Source organism: Tachyglossus aculeatus, chromosome 21 (assembly GCF_015852505.1).
Source record: "Tachyglossus aculeatus isolate mTacAcu1 chromosome 21, mTacAcu1.pri, whole genome shotgun sequence".
Classification (NCBI taxonomy): domain Eukaryota; kingdom Metazoa; phylum Chordata; class Mammalia; order Monotremata; family Tachyglossidae; genus Tachyglossus; species Tachyglossus aculeatus.
This window is the reverse complement of record NC_052086.1, coordinates 38,766,365-38,778,835: the sequence shown is the minus strand read 5'-3', so window position 1 is coordinate 38,778,835 and position 12,471 is coordinate 38,766,365. Positions and strand designations below refer to the sequence as shown.

General features: G+C 50.8%; 1 protein-coding gene across 1 annotated transcript in view; it reads right to left on the bottom strand.

Annotated features, from left to right (window-relative positions):
* Window positions 1-350: 350 nt before the first annotated feature.
* GCN1 (GCN1 activator of EIF2AK4) overlaps window positions 351-12,471 on the bottom strand; it is a 149,259-nt gene continuing 137,138 nt past the window's right edge. The window contains exons 53-58 of the mRNA XM_038762447.1: window positions 10,516-10,630; window positions 7,688-7,784; window positions 7,418-7,566; window positions 7,210-7,317; window positions 4,162-4,380; window positions 351-931 (exon numbers count right to left, since the gene is read on the bottom strand). Of these exons, the coding sequence (XP_038618375.1) occupies window positions 806-931; window positions 4,162-4,380; window positions 7,210-7,317; window positions 7,418-7,566; window positions 7,688-7,784; window positions 10,516-10,630 (814 nt within the window). The 3' untranslated portion in view covers window positions 351-805. The remainder of the gene's footprint in view (window positions 932-4,161; window positions 4,381-7,209; window positions 7,318-7,417; window positions 7,567-7,687; window positions 7,785-10,515; window positions 10,631-12,471) is intronic.

Genomic DNA, 12,471 nt, shown 5'->3' with positions numbered 1-12,471 from the left:
TGCCGCCTTGGTATACGCTAAGCGCTCAATAAATACGATCGATTGATTGATTGATTGATTGGCGTGCCGTGCGGCTGCCCCTGGACCGACGGGGAGCATCTGAACCCCTCGCTCCTGCTCTCACAGTCCCCAAGAGAGAGAAGGGCATCTGCGGCGGACCACCTTTTGACCTCAATTGGGGCCCCGGCCGGTAGCGAACGCCGACCCGCTCGATCCTTCCCTCGTGCGCGTTTTCGGGACTCGCTCCCTCCGGCCGCTCGGAAACAGGGAGCGGGCTTCGGAGGGCCCGGGCCCGTCCGGCTGTGCGTGGCGTCGGTCGGGGAGAAAGGAGAGAGCTGTCTGCATCCGGATTAAGTCAAAGCCTTTATTAAACGTTCCGCCTTTCGACAGCCTGCATTTCCCCCCCTCCCCGGCACCCGGTAACTGCTATGGCTATTTCAACACCGCCGCGGTCGGATTAGGGGTCCGCTGGGTTCCGAACCAAAGACAAAACCGCACACGAGCAGGGACCGAGGACCACGTCGAGTCCACACCCTCCGCCGCCTCCCCGTCGCCCGCCGGGCAGGTGAGCTGGCCACCTCCAGGTGAGGAGGAGGAGAAAGAGGAGGAGGAAGAGGAGGAGGTCATTTTCAATCGCACGCGGGTCGGATTAAGGCTTCTGCTGCGGTCTGTTCGGAAGATTAAAATACTCTCCGGGGAGGCCCCTTCCCAAGCCCCCGCCCCCGTCGCAACTCAAGGTATTTTCCAAAATGGAAACGTCGAGGGGTCGGTCGGTCTGGAGTCCCGCTGCCGTGGGCCCGGCCCGTCACGTCAGGATGGTGTCGTCGATCTGTTCCAGGGAGTCGGCCTGGCCGGCCAGCTTCTTCAGGGACCGCCGGCAGCTCTCGTTCAACAGCTCCAGGCTGGCCGCGTCCAGGATCTTGGAGACGGCCTGCGCCGGGGGGAGGAAGGGGAGACCGGGGTCACGGTTTCGTTCCGGGACGCTGACCGAGTCCCTCGTATTTATCATCATCAACATCAATCGTATTTACTGAGCGCTTACTGTGTGCACAGCACTGTACCAAGCGCTTGGGAAGTACAAATTGGCAACATATAGAGACAGTCCCTACCCACCAGCGGGCTCACGGTCTAGAATGGGGAGACGGAGAACAAAACCAAACATATTAACCAAGTAAAATAAACAGAATAAATATTTACAAATAAAATAGAGTAATAGAAACGTACAAACATCATCATCAATTGTATTTATTGAGCGCTTACTATGTGCAGAGCACTGGACTAGGCGCTTGGGAAGTACAAATTGGCAACATATAGAGACAGTCCCTACCCAACAGTGGGCTCACCGTCTAAAAGATATATCATCATCATCATCAATCGTATTTATTGAGCGCTTACTGTGTGCAGAGCACTGGACTAAGCGCTTGGGAAGCACAAATTGGCAACATAGAGAGACGGTCCCTACCCAACAGCGGGCTCACAGTCTAGAAGGGGGAGACGGAGAACAAAACCAAACATATTAACCAAGTAAAATAAATGGAATAAATATTTACAAATAAAATAGAGTAGTAAAAACGTACAAACATATAGCATCATCATCAATCGTATTTATTGAGCGCTTACTGTGTGCAGAGCACTGGACTAAGTGCTTGGGAAGTACAAATTGGCAACATATAGAGACGGTCCCTACCCAACAGTGGGCTCACAGTCTAAAAGATATATCATCATCATCAATCGTATTTATTGAGCGCTTACTGTGTGCAGAGCACTGGACTAAGCGCTTGGGAAGTACAAATTGGCAACACGTAGAGACGGTCCCTACCCAACAGCGGGCTCACAGTCTAAAAGGGGGAGACGGAGAACAAAACCAAACATATTAACAAAGTAAAATAAATAGAATAAACATTTACAAATAAAATAGAGTAATAAAAACGTACAAACATATAGCATCATCATCAAATCGTATTTATTGAGCGCTCACTGTGTGCAGAGCACTGGACTAAGCGCTTGGGAAGTACAAATTGGCAACATAAAGAGACGGTCCCTACCCAACAGCGGGCTCACAGTCTAGAAGGGGGAGACGGAGAACAAAACCAAACATATTAACCAAGTAAAATAAATAGAATAAATATGTACAAATAAAATAGACTAATAAAAACGTACAAACACATATATACACATATACAGGTGCTGTGGGGAGGGGAAGGAAGGGTGAGCCCGTCATCGAGTAGGGACCGTCTCTAGATGTTGCCGACTCGGCCTTCCCAAGCGCTCAGCCCGAGGGGCTCCCCGTCTTCATCCCCGTTTTCCGGATGAGGTCACTGAGGCCCAGGGAAGTGACGGGCCCAAGGTCACCCGGCAGGCAAGCGGAGTATTTACTGAGCGCTTCCCGAGCACTGTCCCGAACGCTCGGGAGAGGACGGTGTAACAACATCACAGGCGCCTTCCCTGCCCACACCGAGCGTACAGTCCAGAGGGGGAGGCAGACATGAACAGAAATCAAGAAATGACAGGTGTGGACATAAGTCCGTATCGAGAAGCAGCGTGGCTCCGTGGAAAGAGCCTGGGCTTTGGAGTCAGAGGTCACGGGTTCAGATCCCGGCTCCGCCGACTGTCGGCGGTGTGACTTGGGGCAAGTCACTTCACTTCTCTGGGCCTCAGTGACCTCGTCTGGAAAATGGGGATTAAGACTGTGAGCCCCCCCCGTGGGACAACCTGATCACCTTGTAACCTCTCCAGAGCTTAGAACAGTGCTTTGCACGTAGGAAGCGCTTAACAGATACCATTATTATTATTATTATTATTATTATTATTAAAGTGCTGTGGGACTGTGAGCCCACTGTTGGGTAGGGACTGTATATGTTGCCAACTTGTACTTCCCAAGCGCTTAGTACAGTGCTCTGCACACAGTAAGCGCTCAATAAATACGATTGATTGAGTACGAGGGGGGATGATGCAGTCAAGGTGATGAAGAAGGGAGTTGAAGGAGTTCCTTCCTCTCCCCCTTGCCTTGTCCCCCTCTCCATCCCCCGCATCTTACCTCCTTCCCTTCCCCACAGCACCTGTATATATGTATATATGTTTGTACATATTTATTACTCTATTTATTTTACTTGTACATACCTATTCTATTTATTTTATTTTGTTAGTATGTTTGGTTTTGTTCTCTGTCTCCCCCTTTTAGACTGTGAGCCCACTGTTGGGTAGGGACCGTCTCTATATGTTGCCAACTTGGACTTCCCAAGCGCTTAGTACAGTGCTCTGCACACAGGAAGCGCTCAATAAATACGATTGATGATGATGATGATGATGATGAAGAAAAGAGGACACAGTCAGGCTTAGACCAAAAAACGGTTAGCGGCAGCCCCGGCCTTTTCCTCTTCCAAACCGGAATCACGCAGGAGAGGGCACGAGACGAGTCCAGACGGAGCCCAGAAAATGCAAAACTCATTTTCTCCCCTGTCGTCTGCCTGCAGGTCGGTCCATTCGTGGTAAGCGCTTAACACATACCATAATCATCATTATTATTATTATTTAGAGAAGCAGCGTGGCCCAGTGGAAAGCGCCCGGGCTTTGGAGTCAGAGGTCATGGGTTCAAAGCCCGGCTCTGCCAATTGTCAGCAGTGTGACTTGGGGCAAGTTACTTAACTTCTCTGGGCCCTCAGTGACCTCATATGGAAAATGGGGATAATAATAATAATAATAATGGCATTTATTAAGCGCTTACTATGTGCAAAGCACTGTTCTAAGCGCTGGAATGAAGACTGTGAGCCCCCCGTGGGACAACCTGATCACTTTGTAACCTCCCCAGCGCTTTGCACATAGTAAGTGCTTAATAAATGCTCTCATTATTATTATTACTGTTAGAGAGGGTGGGAGAGAGACCCCCGAAGTCAGCTAAAGAGTGAGGGTGGAGGCCGGAGGGTGGATCGCCCACAGCCACTGCCACCCCCCTCCAAGTGTTGGCCGGTTCCGTTGAACTGTCCTCTCCCAAGCACTCGGTACAGTGCTTTGCTCAGAGTAAGCGCTCAATAAATACCATTCATTCAGCCGTCTTTATTGAGCGCTTACTGTGCGCAGAGCACTGTCCGCTGCACGCGGCTCCAACTGGGAGCTCGGTCATTCCCTAGGGCCGGGGCCGGGAAGGGGAGGGAGGAAGGCTACCTGGAAGACGGCCTCGCCCTGCCTCATCTTCAGCAGGTTGACGATGGCCTGGTCGCTGTACGCCCGAACGCCGGGGTTCTTGTCCTTGGTGTTGTCCAGCAGCGCCTTCACGATGGGCTTGATGACTTGGGGATCCAGGGGCGGCAGCCGGTCTTTGTTGGCCCACCAGATCATCTTCTCGGCCACCAGCTTGATGTCGCTGGACGGGTTCTGCAGACACTGTGGGGAGCAGACGTGGGCTCGGACCCGTCGCCCCGCTCCCGCTTCCCCGAGCCCCAAGAAGTTCCCGCCCTCCCTCCCTTTCCTTCATCCCATCGTACTTATCGAGCGCTTAGCGCGTGCGGAGCACTGGACTAAGCGCTTGGGAAGTACAAGTCGACGGTCCCTACCCAACAACGGGCTCGCAGCCTCGAAGGGGGAGACAGGCGACGAAACAGAACATGGAGACAGGTGTCAGGATCATCATCATCAATCGTATTTATTGAGCGCTTACTGTGTGCAGAGCACTGGACTAAGCGCTTGGCAACATGTAGAGACAGTCCCTACCCAACGGTGGGCTCACAGTCTAAAAGGGGGAGACAGAGAACAAAACCAAGCATACTAACAAAATAAAATAAATAGAATAGATATGTACAAGTCAGTCAAGATGAGCTTACAGTCTAGACAGGAAGACAGACTAATTTACATTAGTTGAATTAGTTACTAATTTAAATTTAGAGAAGCAGCATGGCTCAGTGGAAAAGAGCATGGTCTTTGGAGACGGGTGTCAAGATGAGCTTACAGTCTAGACAGGAAGACAGACGAATTTCAATTAGTTGAATTAGTTACTAATTTAAATTTAGAGAAGCAGCATGGCTCAGCGGAAAAGAGCATGGGCTTTGGAGACGGGTGTCAAGACGAGCTTATAGTCTAGACAGGAAGACAGACTAATTTCAATTAGTTGAATTAGTTACTAATTTAAATTTAGAGAAGCAGCATGGCTCAGCGGAAAAGAGCATGGGCTTTGGAGACGGGTGTCAAGATGAGCTTACAGTCTATACAGGAAGACAGACTAATTTATATTAGTTGAATTAGTTACTAATTTAAATTTAGAGAAGCAGCATGGCTCAGTGGAAGAGAGCATGGGCTTTGGAGTCAGAGTCCGTGGGTTCAAATCCCGGCTCTGCCAATTGTCAGCTGTGTGACTTTGGGCAAGTCACTTCTCTGGGCCTCAGTTACCTCATCTGTAAAATGGGGATTAAGACTGTGAGCCCCTTGTGGGACAATTTGATCACCTTGTAACCTCCCCAGCGCTTAGAACAGTGCTTTGCACATAGTATAAGCGCTTAAAAAGTGCCATTAAAAAAAAATCATTTCTAATGCGTAATTTAAAGGTATGTACATATGCGCTGTAGGGTTGAGGGCGTGTCTCAGTGGAAAGAGCATGGACTTTGGAGTCAGAGGTCATGGGTTCAAATCCCAGCTCTGCCAGTCGTCAGCTGGGTGACTTTGGGCAAGTCACTTCACTTCTCTGGGCCTCAGTGACCTCATCGGTAAAATGGGGATTAAGAGTGTGAGCCCTCCGTGGGACAACCTGATCACCCTGTAACCTCCCCAGTGCTTAGAACAGTGCTTTGCACATAGTAAGCGCTTAATAAATGCCATCATTATTACTGAGGGTGGGGCAAACATCAAATAATAATAATAATAATGATGGCATTTATTAAGCACTTACTATGTGCAAGGCACTGTTCTAAGCGCTGGGGAGGTTACAAGGTGATCAGGTTGTCCCACATGGGGCTCACGGTCTTAATGACGCAAATTCGTGAAGCATTCCATATTTTTAGACTGAGCCCCCTCCTTCCTCTCCCCCTCATCCCCCTCTCCTTCCCCCGTCTTACCTCCTTCCCTTCCCCACAGCACCTGTATATATGTATATATGTTTGTACAGATTTATTACTCTATTTATTTATTTATTTTACTTGTACATATCTATTCTATGTATTTTATTTTGTTAATATGTTTGGTTTTGTTCTCTGTCTCCCCCTTCTAGACTGTGAGCGCACTGTTGGGTAGGGACCGTCTCTATATGTTGCCAACTTGGACTTCCCAAGCGCTTAGTACAGCGTTCAATAAATACGATTGAATGAATGAATGAATGAATGAATGAATTTTGACAGGGGATGGCCCTGCCGGGCGAGGCTTTGCTGACCTCTGTCCCGACCCTCTTTCCCCTTTTTATGTTGCCCACTTGTACTTCCCAAGCGCTTAGTACAGTGCTCTGCACACAGTAAGCGCTCAATAAATATGACTGACTGAATGAATGAATGATTGACTGATTGATTGATTTCCAGGCAAGGGCAGGACAGAGGCGAGCGCTTTGTCGGCTTGAGCCACCCGGTTGCCACGGTCCAGCTGAAAGAAGCCGGAGACTCTGTCCAGCCCAGTCACCGGGCTCCCGGCCTTCCCCGGCTCCCCCGGCAGCTAACAAGCGCTTAGTCCAGTGCTCTGCACACAGTAAGCGCTCAATAAATACGACTGATGATAATACTGACTGTCTGGATTCAGGGAGACCCGGCGGCCCCATGTTTCACCGCACTGCCCCCCTTTTTCCCGGGCGGATCATCATCATCATCAATTGTATTTATTGAGCGCTTACTATGTGCAGAGCACTGTACTAAGCGCTCGGGAAGTACAAATTGGCAACATCTAGAGACAGTCCCTACCCAACAGTGGGCTCACAGTCTAAAAGGGGGAGACAGAGAACAAAACCAAACATACTAACAAAGTAAAATAAATAGAATAGATATGTACAAATAAAATAGAGTAATAAATATGTACAAACATGTATACATATATACAGGTGCTGTGGGGAAGGGAAGGAGGTAAGATGGGGGGGATGGAGAGGGGGACGAGGGGGAGAGGAAGGAAGGGGCTCAGTCTGGGAAGGCCTCCTGGAGGAGGTGAGCTCTCAGCAGGGCCTTGAAGGGAGGAAGAGAGCTAGCTTGGCGGATCGTCCCCGCCCGCCTCAGTGGGGCCCGCTCCTCCCGCCGCCGCCGCCCGGCTCACCTTGATGAAGAAGCTGGAGAGTTTGCCGGGCAGGTGGCCCCCTTCGGCCCCGATGTGATGCTTCATCAGGAAGCCCATGCCCCGGACGCCGCTCACCGCGATGGGGATCTGCACGGGGACGGGGGGAGCGGGGGGACACGAGGTGAGCCCGGCGGCCCCGGCTCCGGCGGACCCCCCCCCCCGTGAGCGAGCCGGGCCCTTGGCTCACCCTGTCAGCGGCGGCGTGGCTGAAGATCATCTCCTGCACGCCGGGGCCGTACTTGGGGTTACAGAGCCTGCCGGGGGCCGCGTTCACGGCCACCGACAGCGCCAGGCTCCGCCCGTGCCGCACCATCCAGTCGATCCCGGACACGTCCGCTGGGCCGGGGGAGACGGCGTGGGTCAGTTTCCCCAGCGCCCCGTCCCCCCCGAGGAGACCCGGCAACGCCCCCCCGCCCCGCCGATGTGGGGGGTCCGCGCTCCGCGCTCGCCGACGTACCGAGCAGGTGCTGCTGGAGAACGGTGCCGAGCTCCTCGTCGGCGAGGAAGGCGCAGAGCTCCCCGAGGCAGCCGGCCGAAGCCATGCGCGTGGCATCCTGATCGGGCGACACGGGGAGTGAGCGGGCAGCCCCGACCGGAGGCGTGCGGCGGGCGCCTAGTAAGGTGCCCCGCGCCCCGTCAAATCCCACCGCTCGATCAGAACAGCCTCGTCCCCGCGGGGTTCGGAATCGGGGCTCCTCGAGGGCGGAGATCGGGTCTACTGATCCGACTGCGCCGTGCTCGCCCTAGCGTCGCGGGAAGTGCTCAAAATATACCACGGATCGTCGATCCGTTGACCGGCTGACCGAGGGGCAGGCTGGGCTCCCTCTCAACGGGTCGCTAACTCCACGGTGCCACCGAAACCTCGCCGTCAGCTCAGTACGAAGCCGATTAATAATAATAATACTAATGGCATTTATTAAGCGCTTACTATGTGCAAAGCACTTGTTCTAAGCACTGGGGAGGTTACAAGGTGAGCGGGTTGTCCCACGGGGGGCTCACAGTCCTCATCCCCATTTTACAGATGAGGGAACTGAGGCCCAGAGAAGTGACTTGCCCGAAGTTACCCAGCTGACAATCGGCGGGGCCGGGATTTGAACCCATGACCTCCGACTCCAAAGCCCGGGCTCTTTCCACTGAGCCACGCTGCTTCTACCTACTCAATTTGGAGGTCGGTTATTATAAAAAAAAAATACCTCTTCGTGCAGGGATGTGAATGTGTTTTATTCGTTAATATTCATATGAATATTATGAATATTCATCTATTCATATTAACATATTCGTTAATATGTTTTGTTTTGTTGTCTGCCTCCCGCTTCTAGACTGTGAGCCCGCTGTCGGGTAGGGACCGTCTCTAGATGTCGCCGACTTGGACTTCCCAAGCGCTTAGTCCAGTGCTCTGCACACAGTAAGCGCTCAATAAATACGACTGAATGAATGAATGGATGGGGAATCCCAGGCGGGACAGAGACTGCCTGATTATGATGATGGTGATGATGGGATTTGTTAAGCACAAGCGCTGACTGTTCTAAGCCCTTCGGTAGTTCATTCATTCAATCGTATTTATTGAGCGCTGACTGTGTGCAGAGCACTGTACTAAGCGCTTGGGAAGTCCAAGTCGGCAACATCTAGAGACGGTCCCTACCCGACAACGGGCTCACAGTCGAGAAGGGGGAGACAGACAACAAAACATGGAGACAGGAGAACATGTGGATCAGGCTGGATACAGTCCCTGTCCCACCTGGGGCTCCCAGCCTTCAGCCCCATTTTACAGATAGGGAACTGAGGCCCAGTGAAGTGAAGTGACTTGCCCAAGATCACACAGCAGACAAGTGGCTCAGTGGAAAGAGCCCGGGCTTTGGAGTCAGAGATCATGGGTTTGAATCCCGGCTCCGCCACATAGTAATAATAATAATAATGGTGGCATTTATTAAGCGCTTACTATGTGCAAAGCACTGAAGCGCTGGGGGGATACAAGGTGATCATGTTGTCCCGCGTGGGGCTCACAGTCATCATCCCCATTTTACAGATGAGGTAGCTGAGGTTCCAAGAAGTTAAGTGACTTGCCCAAGGCCATACAGCAGACATATGGTGGAGCCGGAATTTGAACCCATGACCTCTGACTCCAAAGCCCGGGCTCTTTCCACAGCCACGCTGCTTCTCTACATGTCTGCTGTGTGACCTTGGGCAAGTCACTTCACTTCTCTGAGCCTCAGTTACCTCATCTGTAAAAAGTGGGGTTTAACACCCCCACGTGGGACAACCTGATCACCTTGTATCCCCCTCCAGTGCTTAGAACAGTGCTTTGCTCGCTTACCAAATGCCATCATTATTAGACTGTGAGTCCACTGTTGGGTATGGACCGTCTCTATATGCTGCCAACTTGTACTTCCCAAGCGCTTAGTACAGTGCTCTGCACACAGTAAGCGCTCAATAAACACGATTGATTGATTGTTGGGTAGGGACTGTCTCTATATGTTGCCAACCTGGACTTCCCAAGCGCTTAGTACAGTGCTCTGCACACAGTAAGCACTCAATAAATACGACTGATTGATAATAAGTGCTTCAATCAATCAATTAATCAATCAATCGTATTTATTGAGCGCTTACTGTGTGCAGAGCACTGTACTAAGCGCTTGGGAAGTCCAAGTTGGCAACATATAGAGACAGTCCCTACCCAACAGCGGGCTCACAGTCTAAATGCCATCATTATTATCATTATCATTATTATCGTAGAGAAGCAGCGTGGCTCAGTGGAAAGAGCCCGGGCTCTGGAGTCAGAGATCATGGGTTCAAATTCCGGCTCTGCCACTTGTCAGCCGGGTGACTTTGGGCAAGTCACTTCACTTCTCCGGGCCTCAGTTCCCTCATCTGTCAAATGGGGATGAAGACTGTGAGCCCCCACCCCGTGGGACAACCTGATCACCTTGTAACCTCCCCAGCGCTTCGAACGGTGCTTTGCACCTAGTAAGTGCTTAATAAATGCCATCATTATGTGAGCCCCCCCCGTGGGACCACCTGATCACCCTGTAACCTCCCCAGCGCCTAGAACAGTGCTTTGCACATAGTAAGCGCTTAATAAATGTCATTATTATTATTATTCAATGGGCCTCAGTTACCTCATCTGTAAAGTGGGGATGAAGACTGTGAGCCCCCCGTGGGACCACCTGATCACCTTGTAACCTCCCCAGCGCTTCGAACGGTGCTTTGCACCTAGTAAGCGCTTAATAAATGCCATCATTATTATTATTATTATTAATATGCTGTGATGCTTTGCTGCAGGAGTACCTCATCGTGTCCCAGCATGCCGAGCAACACGGTGGTGATGTTCTTCCGAATGGCCGCGTCCACTTTGGCGCCGGCTCCTTGCGTTACAAACCGCAGGGCTTGGAGCATGGTGTCTCTGCGGGCCAATTGGGAGAAAATTGAACCGCCGTTGGCTTCGGCCCGTCCCCCCGTGCCAACGGGGCGGGTAAACAATCCGGCCCGGGGTCCCGGCCGGGTCAATTGGCCAGCGCACGGATTAACCGCCTGGTTTGGCTCCGCTGCGTAACGGTCAACCTCCCCGCCTACCCCCCGTTAGACCGTCTCCGCCGCCCCGCTCCGCCGAAGGGGAGCCCCGAACCAACCGACAATCCATCATCGTCATCAATCGTTATTTATTGAGCGCTTACTGTGTGCAAAGCACTGGACTAAGCGCTTGGGAAGTACAAATTGGCAACACATAGAGACAGTCCCTACCCAACAGTGGGCTCACAGTCTAAAAGGGGGAGACAGAGAACAAAACCAAACATACCAACAAAATAAAATAAATAGGATAGAAATGTACAAGCAAAATAAATAAATAAATAGAGTAATAAATATGTACAATCAATCCCGCTTTAGGGAAAACTCCAAAATCCCCACAAGGGAATCCTAGCCACTCGCTTGCCTGCCCAGTGAGGCTGGGAAAACCACACAGGAGGCTGATTTCAGTCACTGTCTTTGAGGCCTTCAATGGAGGAATCGAACCGGGCGACTATTTCAATCAATCAATCAATCAATCAATCAAATCGGATTTATTGAGTGCTTACTGTATGCAGAGCACTGTATTAAGCGCTTGGAAAGTCCAAGTTGGCAACATATAGAGACAGTCCCTACCCAACAGTGGGCTCACGGTCTAAGAGGGGGAGACAGAGGACAAAAGCAAACATACTAAGAAAATAAAATAAATAGAATAGATATGTACAAGTAAAATAGAGTAATATATATGTACAAACATATGTACATATATACAGGTGCTGTGGGGAAGGGAAGGAGTTAAGATGGGGGCCGCTCATCATACAAGGCCGCTTTTTGAGAAGCGGCTCAGTGGAAGGAGCCCGGGCTTGTTGGGTAGGGACCGTCTCTAGATGTTGCCAACTTGGACTTCCCAAGCGTTCAGCCCAGTGCTCTGCACACGGTAAGCGCTCAATAAATGCGACTGAATGAATGAATGAAGAACATGGAAAAACTATACCGGGCCAATATTGCACCGTTCCTTGGGTAACTGCCAGAATGCATCCTCGACTCAATGGAGGAATCGGACTGAGCCACTATTACAAGGCCGCTTTTGGAGAAGCAGCGCGGCTTTGGAGTCAGAGGTCATGGGTTCGAATCCCCGCTCTGTCACATGTCTGCTGTGTGACCTCGGGCAAGTCACTTAACTTCTTGGAGCCTCAGTTACCTCATCTGTAAAATGGGGATGATGACTGTGAGCCCCACGCGGGACAGCCTGATCACCTTGTATCCCCCCAGCGCTTAGTACAGTGCTTTGCACATAGTAAGCGCCTAACAAATGCCATTATTATTATTATTATTATTATGATTATTGTCAGTTGTGTGACTTTCTACTGAGAGCTCAACTCCTCCAGGAGGTCTTTCCAGACTGAGCCCCTTCCTTCCTCTCCCCCTCGTCTCCCACTCCATCCCCCCATCTTACCTCCTTCCCTTCCCCACAGCACCTGTATATATGTATATATGTTCATACATATTTATTATTCTATTTATTTATTTATTTTACTTGTACATATCTATTCTATTTATTTTATTTTGTTAGTATGTTTGGTTTTGTCCTCTGTCTCCCCCTTCTAGACTGTGAGCCCACTGTTGGGTAGGGACTGTCTCTATGTGTTGCCAACTTGTACTTCCCAAGTGCTTAGTACAGTGCTCTGCACACAGTAAGCGCTCAATAAGTACGATTGATTGATCGATTTATTAACTTCT